The sequence below is a fragment of the Schistocerca americana genome, chromosome 4 (assembly GCF_021461395.2).
Source record: "Schistocerca americana isolate TAMUIC-IGC-003095 chromosome 4, iqSchAmer2.1, whole genome shotgun sequence".
Taxonomy (NCBI): domain Eukaryota; kingdom Metazoa; phylum Arthropoda; class Insecta; order Orthoptera; family Acrididae; genus Schistocerca; species Schistocerca americana.
In genome coordinates this window covers 66,106,241-66,121,305 of record NC_060122.1, presented here as the reverse complement: position 1 = coordinate 66,121,305, position 15,065 = coordinate 66,106,241, and the positions used below count along the sequence as shown (strand labels likewise).

Genomic DNA, 15,065 nt, shown 5'->3' with positions numbered 1-15,065 from the left:
ATTAGTTCCAGAGGGAAAGACAAATGAAGAAAATCAAGAAAATGAACACACTGAATTTGCATATCGTGAAGCCATAGGAAGCCTTCTTAATCAAGAAAACGAACACATTGAATTTGCATATCGTGAAGCCACAGGAGGCGTTCTTTATTTGTCATGTAAAACCAGACCAGATCTTGGATTAACAGTAAATTATGAGAGCCGCTTCACAGAAGACACCCAGAAAAGAGATTACAAAAATGTAAAAAGAACTCTTAGTTATCTACAAGGTTCCAAGAAATATGGTCTTTTCTATAAGAAAAAATAAAGTGAAGAAGATGACATTATTCATCTAAATGTTTATTGTGATGCCGATTATGCACGAGATTTAAGAGACAGAAAAAGTACAAGTGCATACATAGTTCTTTATGATGGTGCTCCCACTAGCTGGTGTTCCAAGAAGAAAAGTGCGACAGCTACTTCATCAACTGAAGCAGAATACATTACAGCAGGACAATGCACCAAAGAAATAAAACACATCAATACCCTAATACAAGAGTTAACCAGAAGAAAAGTGAAAATCATTCTTCATGTAGGCAATCAAAGTGCTAACCAAATGATCAAATCAGGACAGCTGGTTAAACAAAGCAAACATATAGATGTAAAATTTCCCTATGTTAGCGAACAATGCAGAGAAGGTTTGTTTGAGACAAAATATTGTGATATGGAAGAGCAATTAGCAGACATACTGACCAAAGCTCTACAAAGATCAAAGTTTGAGAAATTTAGAAATGCTATTATGAAACAATTACCATGACTGTGTGATAACTAAATTTGTGAAGCTTGTGATTGATTTAGAGTCATTAAAAACAAACATTGTACTTTAAGGGGGGATGTTGAAAGGTGCGGAGCAAGTAACTTAACATCTAAGAGTTCATTTAAAAACAAAATATATTTGTAAGGTAGGTTGACATAGCAACATATCAAGTGTGTATAGTGTTTTTTTACTTTGTGTCTATGTATGTGTGTTATTATATTCACATAAAGTTACAATAAAATTAAGATAAAAATCACAGCATCTTACAGTGCTGATTTGGTGAAGACTGCTAGCCTCATTCATGGAACTTAAGCAGAGCTATCATTTTGTAGCATCTTTCTCAGAACTGAGAATGAGGGCTAAGCGTGAAGCATTCAGTGTACTAGAAAATAAAATTCTATCTTCTGACATGACACAAAAATTCTAATAAATTTTGGTCTTATGTTAAATCAGATGATTCTGTGATGATCTTGGATGTAGATTTCTTGACCTCTGCTACTGTGCAGTGAAATGTGGAGGAGCCCTCTTAATAGATCAGACGTGCACTACCCACAGGAAACGGCTACTAAAGCAGTGGAGTATGTGTGGTATGCACTGTGTGCGTTTTAGGATACAGAAATCCCTCAACAGGCCCGCTGAGCTGCATTATGACCACAGACAGGGTTGCATTCATCCTAGTGGTGTAGAAAGAAAATGTTAATACAGTATGAGTTAACTACAGAAATGTTCAGAAACTACTCTTCCTTATAAACATTAACAACACCCACATACTAATAGGGACAGAAAGCTGCCTAAAACCAGATGATGTTAGTAATGAAATTCTAAACTATAAGCAGAATGCACATCAAAAAGATAGGTTGAACACTAGTGGTGAATGCTTGTTTACAGACATAATAATATGATAATATCAAATGAGCTTAGTACAGATTCAGAATGTAAAATAATTTAGATGAAGATGAGTGATAAAGGTGGATGAAACATGTTCACTGGATGCTTTCATAGACCCTCTGCTTCAGCAGCATAGTGGTGAAGCATTTGAGGGGAATCTTGGAGAATACTTTGCGTAAATTTCCTGGTTTTAGGTGGAGATTTCAACTTACCAGCAAGTACTGGGGTATTCGAGTGATTACAGTGGATAGGAGGGTCTAAAAATAGTGTGAAATTATTCTAAGTGCCTTATCTGAAAATTAACTTGAGCAGTTAATCAGATAACTGAGTCATTAAGGTAACATGTTAGACATGCTGATCACAAATAGACCCGAACCTTTTCACTCAGCATAACAGGGAATCGGTGATTGTAAGTCCTTTAGTGTGTCAGTGAACACAGCTGCAAATAGCTATACAAAGAAAGGTAGGAAGATCATCTTGTTTTGCAAAAGTGACAAGAAACAATCTCTTGTTATCAAATAGATCTATATAAAAATTTCATCTCCAGCACTGACGCAGTTGAGCATCAATGGACAAAGTTAAAGACCATTATACAAGGACTTTAGACAAATACGTGATGAGCAAAGTTGTGAGGAATGGGAAGTGGCTGTTGTGGCTTGACAACCATGTTAGAAAGCTTCTATAAAAACTATTACTACTACTACAAATTAAAATGTAACAAAAAAACTCACAGATAAGCAAACACTAAACGAAGCCAAAATTAGATTAATGAGGGCCAAGCGTGAAGCATTCAGTGTACTATAAAATAAAATTCTATCTTCTGACACGACACAAAATTCTAATAAATTTTGGTCTTATGTTAAATCAGTAATCAAATCGAAGCCATCTGTTTAGACATTCTGTGAACATAATGGCCCTGAAATAAAGGATGACAAAGGAAAGGCCAAAAATTAAATGTTGTTTTCCAAAACTGATCCACAGAGGAAAATCACACTGCAGTTCCTTCCTTAAATCATCGCACGAATGATAAAATGACATATCAGAATAAGTGACTATGGGATGGAAAAGCAACTGAAATCCCTAAACAGAGGAAAGGCCACTGGACCTTACGGTGGTGGTGGTGGTGGTGGTGGTGGTGGTGGTGGTTAGTGTTTAATGTCCCGTCGACAACGAGGTCATTAGAGACGGAGCGCAAGCTCGGGTTAGGGAAGGATTGGGAAGGAAATCGGCTGTGCCCTTTCAAAGGAACCATCTCGGCATTCGCCTGAAACGATTTAGGGAAATCACGGAAAACCTAAATCAGGATGGCCGGAGACGGGATTGAACCGTCGTCCTCCCGAATGCGAGTCCAGTGTGCTAACCACTGGGACCTTACGGGAAACCAATACAATTCTATGTAGAGTATGTGCAAAAACTTTCATTTTTCCTCGCAGCAGTGTACTTAGGTTCCCGGTGGAATTATTGGAAAAAACCACAGCTCTTCCCATTTTCAAGAAGGTATGTGAAATGGACTCATAAAACTATAGGTCTGTATCTCTGATGTCAGTCAGTTGCAGAATTTTGAAACATGTGTCATGCTCACTTATCATGACATTTCTGGAGTCCAAAAATCTCCTCTGTAGGAACCCACATGGGTTCTGAAAACAATGATTGTGTGACACCCAGTTCCCTCTGCTCACCCACTAGATCCAGAAAGTGGCAGATAGAGGTGCATAGGTAGATGCTGCCTTTAATTTTTGGAAGGCAGTTCTGCACTACTGCCTAATGAACAAAATAGCATTATGGATTTCAGACCAACTTCGTGACTAGACTGAGGAATTTCTAGCACACGGAACACAACATGTCATTCTCAGGAGAGAGAAATCTTCAGACATAAAAAGCTAGAGGTAAGAAGACCTGCAGAGGATTGATGCTTATTTATTTATTTATTCCATGTGATCTGATGGTACACAGTGTGTTGCAGATGTTGGAAAATATCATTTAACATTGTTAACATATATTAACATAGGCCTATAGTATCCTAATGTATTATATTGCTCAATGTTTTCAATTTAACACAAACAGCAAGATTACTGTTCTAAGTATTCATTTACAGAGTAAAAACAGTGGCACAACAAATATGACTTCACGGCTTTGCAAAATTTTATGTTGTCTTCGATGGACTTAATACTAGTGGGAAGATTGTTGAACAGTTGGGGGCCCATGTGGAAAGCTCCCTTTTCACACAGTTGAGTGTTTGTACGTATAACATGCAGGTTTGCGTTTTTCCTGGTGTTGTGTTCATGTATTTCATTATTTTTTACGACTCTGAGGTCAGTTGACACAATGTGGTTTCTGAAAAAATTTAGAGTCTCAAGAATGTAGAGGCAAGGCAGTGTAAGGATTTCCAACTTTCTGAAGATGGGTTTGCAGGAGTCTCTGGGTTTGCTCCCAGTAATAATCCTCATTGCTATCTTCTGGATTCTGAATATGCTCACAGCAGTTGGAGAATTTCCCCAGAATATTACACCATATTTTAGGTGAGCTTGTATGTAAGTGTAGTATGCACTGGTTAATGTTTTCAGGCTAGCACATGTTTTCAGTACACTCAACGCATAACAGCCAGTACAAATCCTGGCATTTACCTTTCCTGTATGTGTATTCCATTTCAGGTTGTCTTGAACCCACAGACCCAGGAATTTGAAAACAATGTCGGTATCTATTGACTGGTTATTTACAGTGAGAAATGGCTAAGAGGAATTTGCATTTTGTGTTGTGTGAAAGTTCATGGAAGGTGTCTTTTTGGTTTTGATAGTTAATCTGTTGATTTTAGCCCAGTTGCTGAGTTGTTCAGTGGCCAAGTTTACAGCTTTTTGCACAGCCTCTGTATTCTCCCCTTTGAGGAGTACAGTTGTATCATCAGCAAATATTATTGTTTTGTGTGCATCAACATTCAGGCTCAAGTCATTAATACACAGGAGGAAAAGCAGTGGTCCCAATACTGAGCCCTGTGGAACATCTTGCTTTACAGTTTTATTACTTGATAGTATTTCGGTTATTGAGTTGCTTTGTCTATTAGTATACTGCATGCTGATTCTCTGCATCCAATTGGTTAGGAATGTAGCACTCCAGTTGTTTGCAATTCCTATGATACCATAGTGTTATAATTTTTCCAGTAATATTTTGTGGTCAATAGTGTCAAAAGCCTTTGACAGATCCAGAAATATGCCTGTTATGGGTTGTTTTCTATCTAACAGTTCTAATAGCGTATTTATGCAATCATATACTGCAGTTTCAGTAGATTTGTTGCTTCTGAACCCATGTTGAGCTAAACTTGGTAAATCTTTTTTTTTTTTTTTTTTCAATGAAGTCCATCATTTTTTTGTACATTATTTTTTCAAAAACTTTAGAAGAGCAGGATGAGATTGAGATAGGCCTGTAGTTATTCATATCTTTATCATCACCTTTTTTGAAGACAGGAATTACTTTAGAAAGTTTCAGAGCTTCAGGGAAGATACCTGCCTGGAAAGAACAGTCACAGAGGTGAGTTAATGGTTCTGCAATTGTGTGTTCACAACTTTTTATTACAGCTGCTGGTATACCATCAATTCCAGCTGAATATGAATTTTTTAACTCTCTGAGGGCTTTTGCAACACCATTTTCAGTGACTTTGGTAATGAAAATTGACTCTGCACATGTGTGATATTTTTGATTTGCTGGTTGGTAATTTGTGTTAGGATTATTTTGGACCAATTTTTCAGCTATGTTCGTAAAGAAATTGTTGAAAGAGTTCACCACATCTTTGGGATTAGATATAGATTCATTGTTGAGTTTGATTTCTATGTTCGTGTCTGAAGCTTTCATTTCCCCTCTTTCCCTTTTTATGATATTCCACATTGCTTTTACTTTATTGCTGTATTTGTCAATTTACTCATCATTCTGCATCCTTTTTGCTTGTCTTATCACTCTTCTTAGGCTACCTGTGTAGTTTTTATAGTATTCTGTTAGTTGGGTGGAGTCACTACTTTGTTTACATAACATGTAGAGTATTCTTTTATGTTTGCAAGAGATTTTTATAGCTGGTGTAATCCAACTCTTGTTTCTATTATTATTGTTATTTATTCTTACTGGTTTTTGTGGAAAGGCCTCTTCAAAGTGGTGGATCATTTTGTCAAGAAATATGTTGAATTTCATGTTGACATTACTGGCTGCGTACATCTCTGTCCACTTTTCTTTACTAAGGAGGGCATTTAGATTGTTCAAGTTCTCTTGGCTGAAAAATCTTCGTAAAGTTTTAGGTGGGACTGGGTTTTTGAGGTATCTTTGCTAACATCGACCTTTAGAATAACAGCTTGGTGGTCGCTGAATCCTGCATTGTATACTTCTAGAGTTGGGTTAAGTTTATTTCTATTTGCAAAACTTTGATCTAGAGCTGTCTTGGATGTGGGTGTTATTCTAGTGGGCTTGTTTACAAGGCCATGCAGATTATAAGTGTTTGCGATGTTAATCAATGTTTCCCTGTTTCTGTTGTGGGTGAGAAAGTCTATATTAAAGTCACCACATATAATCACATCTTGTTTCCATCGACTTCTTTTGGATAGGAACAAGTCCCCTACTGGAGGGGGGGGATGTTAAATTGTAGCTACAATTAGATTTAGATCTGTAAGCTTTATGGCTGCACATTCAAAGATCTCGTCTGTTCCTATTTCCTTTAGGGTAGGAAGTGGGCTATATTCAATGTGTTGTTTGATGAAGATGGCAACCTCACCATGTCCATCATTTGATCTGCAGAAGTGTTAGCACAATTTGAAGTTTGGTAGTGAGATTAACTTAACCACATCAGTGCAGAGCCAGTGCTCTGCTCGGCATACTACTGAGATATCACTGAGTTCACTGGTCAGCAAAATGCTTAAGTCATCAGTTTTGTCTCTCAAGGATTGGACATTGTGATAATAGATTTTCAGGTCTGAGTGGGGTTTACTCAGGGGCCTCGAAGTCATATTTACTGTGTCACTGACCTTTAGTTTAAATTGTGCTGTATTCCAGGTATGTTGACTTCTGAGCAGTTGCGCTGGTTTTGTTGTTCATCCTTGGCAGCCGACTCATCTTCCAGGTGGGCCTCAAAAGTATCCACATGCACTTCACACTGTTGAGGCATCACATTGACGTTTTGGAGGGATATCTCGATAATGTTCACCATCACATTATCGATCCTTTCAGGTTCTTGACCTTTTTGTGGGGTCAGGGGGTTTGTGTTTTGTCTCTGTGACTTCGTGACCTATTTGTCTACTGTAGTTTGCACAGTATGGCCACTATTACTCTTTTTATTTCCCATCTTGTTTGTCTTTATCCAATTGCTTATTAGCGTCTGTTTATGGTTTCTGACTTGGCACAGGAAGTGGTAACTGACCCACAACACAAAAGTTTTAAAAAAATGCATATACACAGACAGAAAGACTCATTATTGTACAATAATGTGATTGCAGAAAAATTTCTGGAAGCAGTTACTTCCATAGAATATCTAGGAATGTGCGCACGGAGTGATTTTTAAGTGGTACAACAACATAAAACTAATCACAGGAAAGCCAGATGCAAGACTGAGGTTCATTGGAACAATCCTCAGGATATATATATATATTCCATCAATAAAGAGGTTTGTTTACAAGACACTCATTTGACCAATATTTGAATAATACTCATCAGTATGGAATACATGCCAGACAGTATGGAAAGAGGAAATAGAAAACATACAAGGAAGAACAGCAGTTTCAGTTACAAGTTCATTTCATAAGTGTGAAACTGTCACAGAGATACTCAGCCAACTCCAGTGGTAAATGCTGCAAGAGAGGCATTCTGCATTACTGTGTGGTTTACTGTTAAAAGTTCCATGGGTGTACATTTATGGAAGAGTCAACCAATATACTGCTTCCTCCTACGTACATCTCACAAAAACAGCATCAAAATAAAATCAGAGACACTTCAGCCAACGTGGAGGCTCACCAGCAATCATTCTTCCCATGAACCATTTGTGACTGGAATGAGAAAAGGGGGAAGCGACACTGGTACACCAAGTACAAGCCATAACACATGGCAAGATCACTTGTAGAGTACAGATGTTGACGCACATGTAGAATTGGTGCTGCTTACTTTTAACATTATTTTTTACAGAATGATGAAGCAATTCTCAGTGCATTGTTAGTGCTACCTACAACTATGTCTCATAAAAGAAAGCTAACTATCCACTCTGAGCATGGACATATGTTACAAAACATAATTCTGCATCATGCCCTTCCCTGGTGACACTAGCTTCATCCTGCCCTGCACCCCCATTTAAAATACAGGGTGTCCCATTTATCTTTACCACCCTAAATAATTGTTTGTCCAGATGCAAATTACAAAATGTTTCAAGCAAACGTTCTTTAGCCATCAGGGGGACATCAATCAGCATGATTGCCTTCATTGTAGCTTTGTTTTTTACAAAGATACATACAGCGGTATGACTTTTTTAAATGACAGCCTGTATTTTTTATTTGGTAATTAATTTCCTCTCCTAAAGACCTCTTCAAAAATGTATCGCAGTGTACCATTCACTGAAGCACTTATTAATTACATAACACAACAGTGACTTTGAGCCCATGGTCATAAACTCCTCCACTTACTGTAGTTCCTTCTCTAGATTGTCGCACAGATGACAAAATGGTATATATCGAAATTGATGATAGAAGGACAGAAAAACAATTAAAATTGCTCAAAAGATGAAAGGCCACTGGAACTGATGGGATACCAGTTTGATTTTACACAGGGTACGTGAAGGAACTTGCCCCCCTTCTCGCAGCGGTGTACCGTAGGTCTCTAGAAGAGCGTAGTGTTCCAAAAGATTGGAAAAGGGCACAGCACATCCTCGTTATTAAGAAGGGACATCGAATAGATGTGCTGAACTATAGACCTATATCTCTAACGTCGATCAGTTGTAGAATTTTGGAACACGTATTATGTTCGAGTATAAAAACTTTTCTGGAGACTAGAAATCTACTCTGTAGGAATCAGCAAGGGTTTTGAAAAAGACAATTTTGTGAAACCCAGCTCACGCTATTTGTCCAAGAGACTCACAGGACCATAGACACGGGTTCCCAGGTAGATGCCATGCTTATTGACTTCTGCAAGGCGTTTGATACAGTTCCCCACGGTTGTTTAGTGAACAAAGTAAGAGCATATGGACTATCAGACCTATTGTGTGATTGGATTTGAAGAGTTCCTAGATAACAGAACGCAGCATGTCATTCTCAGTGGAGAGAAGTCTTCCGAAGTAAGAGTGATTTCAGGTGTGCCGGAGGGGAGTGTCATAGGACCAATGCTATTCACAATATATATAAATGACCTTGTGGATAACATCTGAAGTTCACTGAGGCTTTTTGCGGATGATGCTGTAGTATATTGAGAGGTTGTAACAATGGAAAATTGTACTGAAATGCAGGAGGATCTGCAACGAATTGACGCATGGTGCAGGGAATGGCAATTGAATCTCAATGTAGACAAGTGTAATGTGCTGCATATACATGAAGCAGTTAATTCCATAAATTATCTCGGAGTAGGCATTAGGAGTGATTTAAAATGGAATGACCATATAAAATTAATTGTCGGTAAAGCAGATGTCAGACTAAGATTCATTGGAAGAATCCTAAGGAAATGCAGTCTAAAAACAAAGGAAGTAGGTTACAGTACACTTGTTCACCCACTGCTTGAATACTGCTCAGCAGTGTGGGATCCGTACCAGACAGGGTTGATAGAATAGAGAGAGAAGATCCAACGGAGAGCAGCGTGCTTCATTACAGGATCATTTAGTAATCGCGAAACCATTACGGAGATGATAGATAAACTCCAGGGGAAGACTGCAAGAGAGACACTCAGTAGCTCAGTACGGGCTTTTGTCAAAGTTTCGAGAACATACCTTCACCGAAGAGTCAAGCAGTATATATATCTCGCGAAGAGACCATGAGGATAAAATCAGAGAGATTAGAGCCCACACAGAGGCATACCGACAATCTTTCTTTCCACGAACAATATGAGACTGGAATAGAAGGGAGAACTGATAGAGGTACTCCAGGTACCCTCCGCCACACACCGTCAGGTAGCTTGTGGAGTATGGATGTAGATGTAGATAACAAATGAAAACCAAGTAAAAACATAACACAAAATTGACTTTGTCTCTCCTGTACCATTGCCCAGGAGTAGAACATTCAAAGATGCTCAAAGTGGTGACCCTGGACACCGATACACTGGTGCACTCGTTGAATGGATGAATTATGTACCGCTTCCAGTGTTGCCTGCTGAAGAAAATTACAAGCAACTACGATACGTTCCTGTATGTCCTCTGGAGTTGTTGGAATATCGTGCTAGACAATGTCTTCAATGCATCCCCAAAGAAAAAGTCTGAAGGATTTAAATCAGGAGACGTAGCAGGCCACGTAACTGTTCCTCCTCGACCAATCCATCTGGCAGGCCAATAATTGTAGTACCAAGCATCCCACACCAGATGTTAACTTTCCACTGACACTGATATTCCACCTGTCTAACCCATTGTTGGTTGTCACTGGACCACTAATGCATGTTACTTGTATTTACCTGACCTTTGTTTGAGAAGGAACATTCATCAGTTAACAGAACATTGGAGAAGAAGTTTGCGTTGGCGAGGATTTGCTGCTGTGCCCACTGATAGAACTGTACACAATTCTGGAAATCATTCCCATGCAAGTCTTGGTGTAGGTGGACATGGTAAGGATGGAACCAGTGACATGTCAGAATTCCATGTACACTGGTTTTAGGAATGCCAATCTCATGTCCAAGCTGTTGTGTGCTCACATGTGGATGGATTCATAGCAACGGAAGCGAGAACAGTAACTTCGGTAGCTTCATCAGTGCGAGTGCTACTACAATTGCATTGTCATGTGTTGAAACTTCCCGCTTCCTGAAGTGTCGTAACAACATGAGAAAACGTCCCTCAGAAAGGTGGGTTCTTATCAGGATACTGCTCTCTGTACAGTTCCGCTGCCTGCTTAGCATTTCGCCTACCTTCAACAACAACAGTGAAAGAAACATTATGTTGATGCAGTTTGTAGGAAGGACAGCCTTTACTGTAGGCCTACTCTACACAACAGTATTTAAAAGGAGTAAACTGTTGTACTAAATGTACCCGTACATAAGAAAACAGTATTGTAATTACTGTTCTGTTAACTTACATTCCCCGCTAGATGAGTAGCATTTCTACCTTCATTTCATTGGTGTACATTCTACTCACATAACTACATAACTCTTCAACTGATGATGGTTGACGGAATGACGGGTGTGACTTCTACTTATGTTTACATTTGTCTTCTGTCAATGCCAGTGCGTGGACATGTTCCATTACCCTGAGTACCTGCACTAAGCGCTGGAGCGTCAACATCAGTATTGTGTTATGTAATTAATAAGTGCTTCAGTGAATGGTACACTGTGATACATTTTTGAGTAGGTCTTTAGGAGAGGGGGAAAAAATACAGGGTGCCATTTAAAAGAGTCATACAGCTGTTCATATCTTTGTAAAAAAAAATAAAGCTACAACGAAGGTAATCATCTGATTGCTGTCCCCCTGATGGCTAAAGAACATTTGCTTGAAACATTTTGTAATTTGCATCTGGACAAACAGTTATTTAGGGTGGTCAAGATAAACAGGACACCCCGTATACCAAGTTGAAGTGCATTCACAGTACATAGGCCACTGTTTCACTTGACTGCTTAATGCCCTACTTTTGAGTGGCGGAAACTGGAAAACTTTAGGCTGCCAATACCTTGTTTATGAACACTGCCATTAATGATGATAATAATAATAATACTGTGTTGGCTCTACAGCAGAGTAGTAGCTGTTAAATACTTACTGTTGTGTTGTGCTGTCAATTAGTTCATTTGTTATTGTGAAGTGAATAATGAAGCAATGTCTGACCTACAGCAGACACTATTTAAACCTTGGAGAAGGCATTTTCACAAGATATTTAAGCATATCTGATGTACATATGTCAGTTTTACTGTCAAAGATGCACGGTAGAAAGGATGTGTGTAGTTGGTGAACTACATTACGAAAATGATGTTTATTCATTTGTTACACATGCTGTAAGCACCACCACACTGTTACACATGTTAATGCTAGTATTTGGAGAAAAAAGTAATTATTGGTAACTTAGGTAACCAGTATTATAGTCTCAGAAAATAGTGATAACAGCAATCATCTGCTAATAATAATTTAGTTTTGTGTGCGAAACACGAATGAATCCTTTCGTATTTAACCCTCAGAAAATTGAACTTTAGCCCTCAGGGGATAACTACACCCAGGTTGGGAACCACTGCTTTACAGGATACAAAGGCAGAAATATTCACTTACTGTCCATGATACATACCTTTATGACTATGTGTTCTCTCTGCATTTGCATTTAACACCGTTCTTGTAATACCACTTAAAGGAGTAAGACTTCTGTTTAATGGTACATCCTCAAGTGGTGTTAACTGCCAATTTCTGCTGGCACTCTGATCATTTCCATTCCTCGTAACAGCTAAAAAGGAAACAGCCTTAGTGTAGTACGATAAACATTTTGAGACAAACACCATCTTCTATATTTCAAGAAGATTGTGTCCCATTGCTCTTAAATATTTGAGAAAAGTCATACTTCAGAACCACTAGTAGCAGCTTATGAACTAAATTTTATCAAACACCAGTTTCAATAAAGCAGTCATCATCAACAGGTACCATAAAATTATTTATGCCAGCAAGCATGACAATGTTCTTACTGTGGCATCAAAAATAAAAGACCACCATGCCTCATGGAAACTGCCATAAATAGAAAAATGCAAGCATATAGTCAACAGTAAAATTCAGTGGTATAGTTAAATAACCTTTTGTACACAATGTCATATTCATGTTACCACTAAATCTTCCTGGGTGCAGTACAATCTGTATAGTGATGATTATCTGATTCAAGTATACAACTGGTTTCTGTACAAAACTGCATACTGATCAGTATACAGCCTGTCATCCATGAAAAAGACAGAACCTGAGAATATCAATATGTAAAAGACTATTTGATTATACCAACACATTTTACTGTTGACTTTATTTGTGTATTTTACTACTTACTTCAATTTCAGTGACTCAGGAGTCTTCTTTTATTTCACTTTTGGCACCACAATAAGAATGATGCCATACCAGCTAATTAAACCAATTTTACTGTAACTGATGATGATCTCTTGACCAACACTGACAGTTAATAGAGATTTATTTCATCAGCACATCTTGGCAGTTCTGAAATATGAATATTTTTAACTATACTCACTGCAAAATTCACATAACACCTAATCTTTCTGTTTTAAAACACAAGACGTTATTCTGTACCAAGTTTACCACTTGTTCTCAATATTTAAATATTTACGATATTTGATCTATTTCTATATTTTATCTGTTTCATTCCTGCTTCTACATCTACATTTACATCTACATCTATACTCTGCAAACCACCATGAGGCACATGGCAGAGAGTAAGTCCCATTGTATCAGATATTAAAGTTTCTTCCTGTTCCATTCACATGTGGAGTGTGGGATTAGATGAGATTAGATTCAGTCTTCGTTCCATAGACCCAAAAAATGAGATGATTCTCATGGGTGTGGAACATGTCAGAAAATATAACATAAAACATCTGAATATAACATTTACTACCTTGATCATTTGTCAGGAGAGTGTCGAAATAGCTAAATGCAATGCGGTAAACGGGAACAGCTAATATTTACAGAATTAACAAGCTGTCAGAATGAAACATTATTATGCACTATTAATAAATTTATCATACACAAAATATCTAATCTTGACTGTTGTGACCAAGTGCTGTCAAAACAGAAATGTAACAGATAGTTTTACTCAAGCTGGCTTAACAGTCTCTGTTAAGGCATTCATCTATAGAGTAGAAGGAGTTGCCTATCAAAAAGTCTTTCAAACTCTGTTTAAACCGTGCTTTATCTGAATCCAAGTTTTTAATGGTTGCTGGCAATTTATTGAAAATGTGTGTTCCTGAATATTGGACCCCTTTTTGGACCAAGGTAAGTCATTTTATATCTTTATGTAGACTGTTCTTATTTCTAGTACTGATAGTATGTATTGAGCTGTTGATTGGAAATAGAGATGTATTACTTGCAACAAATTTAATTGAGGAATAAATATACTGAGAAGCAGTAGTGCACCAGCCAGGTTAGCCAAGAGCACTAATGCGCTGCTTCCTGGAGTCAGGTAGGCACGCTGGCCCTGGATCGAATCCGCCTGACGGATTAACGATGAGGGCTGGTGCGCCGGCCAGCATAGATGTGGTTTTTAGGCGGTTTTCCACATCCCACTAGGTCAATACTGGGCTGATCCCTACGTCCCACCTCAGTTACAAGACTCACAGACATTTTAAAACGTTTGCACTCTTTCATGGCTTACACTAGATGCATACAGATGGAGCACACTTAATCCTGTCCCAGGGGTACGGGGTGGCAACATGGAAAAGCATCCGACCACCCTCTCATACTAGCATTGCCAAATCCATAGTAACAAGTCCGACCCCACGTTGCAGTGGGACAAAGGCTGAAGAAAAGAAGAATACTGAGAAACAGTGGTTAGAATACAAAGTTCCATGAACAGGTTTCTACATGATGTTCTAGAATTTACACCACAAATGATTCTTATCACACACTTTTGCACACTAAAAACTTTTGCTCAGTTTGACGAGTTGCCCCAGAATATGATCCCATATGACATAATAGAATGAAAGCAAGAAAAAATGCAAGTTTTTTATATTTATATCTCCTACATCTAACATCGTTCTCACGGCAAATATAGACTTGTTTAGGTGCTTAAGCAATTCTCTGGTATGCCCTTCCCAACTGAATTTATTACTGAGTTGTAATCCCAGAAATTTAACACTGTCAAAGTCTTTGATCTGCATGTCTTCATATGTTACACACATGCTGGAAGGAAATCTCTTACAGGTTCTGAACTGCATATAGTGGGTCTTCTCAAAGTTTAATGACGGTGAATTAGCTTTAAACCACTTATTAATGTCAGTGAAGATTTGATTAACAGCTATTTCTAAATCTGTACATGACTGGCTACTTATTGCAATGTTTGTATCGTCTGCAAACAAAACAAACTTAGCATCTGGCAATGTAACATTTCGCAGCACTGCCAGTGACACCAAATATTCTACTTTACTTAACAGAATGCTGTGGCTCATACAGTCAAAGGCTTTTGACAGGTCACAGAAAATGCCAGTAGCCTGTAATTTATTATGTAATGGATTAAGTACATTCTCACTGTAAGTGTAAATAGCTTTCTCTATATCAGAACCTTTA

General features: G+C 38.2%; 1 protein-coding gene across 1 annotated transcript in view; it reads right to left on the bottom strand.

Annotated features, from left to right (window-relative positions):
- Window positions 1-15,065, bottom strand: part of LOC124613263 (zinc finger protein on ecdysone puffs-like) — a 173,707-nt gene that overhangs the window by 121,515 nt on the left and 37,127 nt on the right. Inside the window, exon 4 of the mRNA XM_047141954.1 lies at window positions 12,088-12,240. Within this exon, the coding sequence (XP_046997910.1) occupies window positions 12,088-12,240 (153 nt within the window). The remainder of the gene's footprint in view (window positions 1-12,087; window positions 12,241-15,065) is intronic.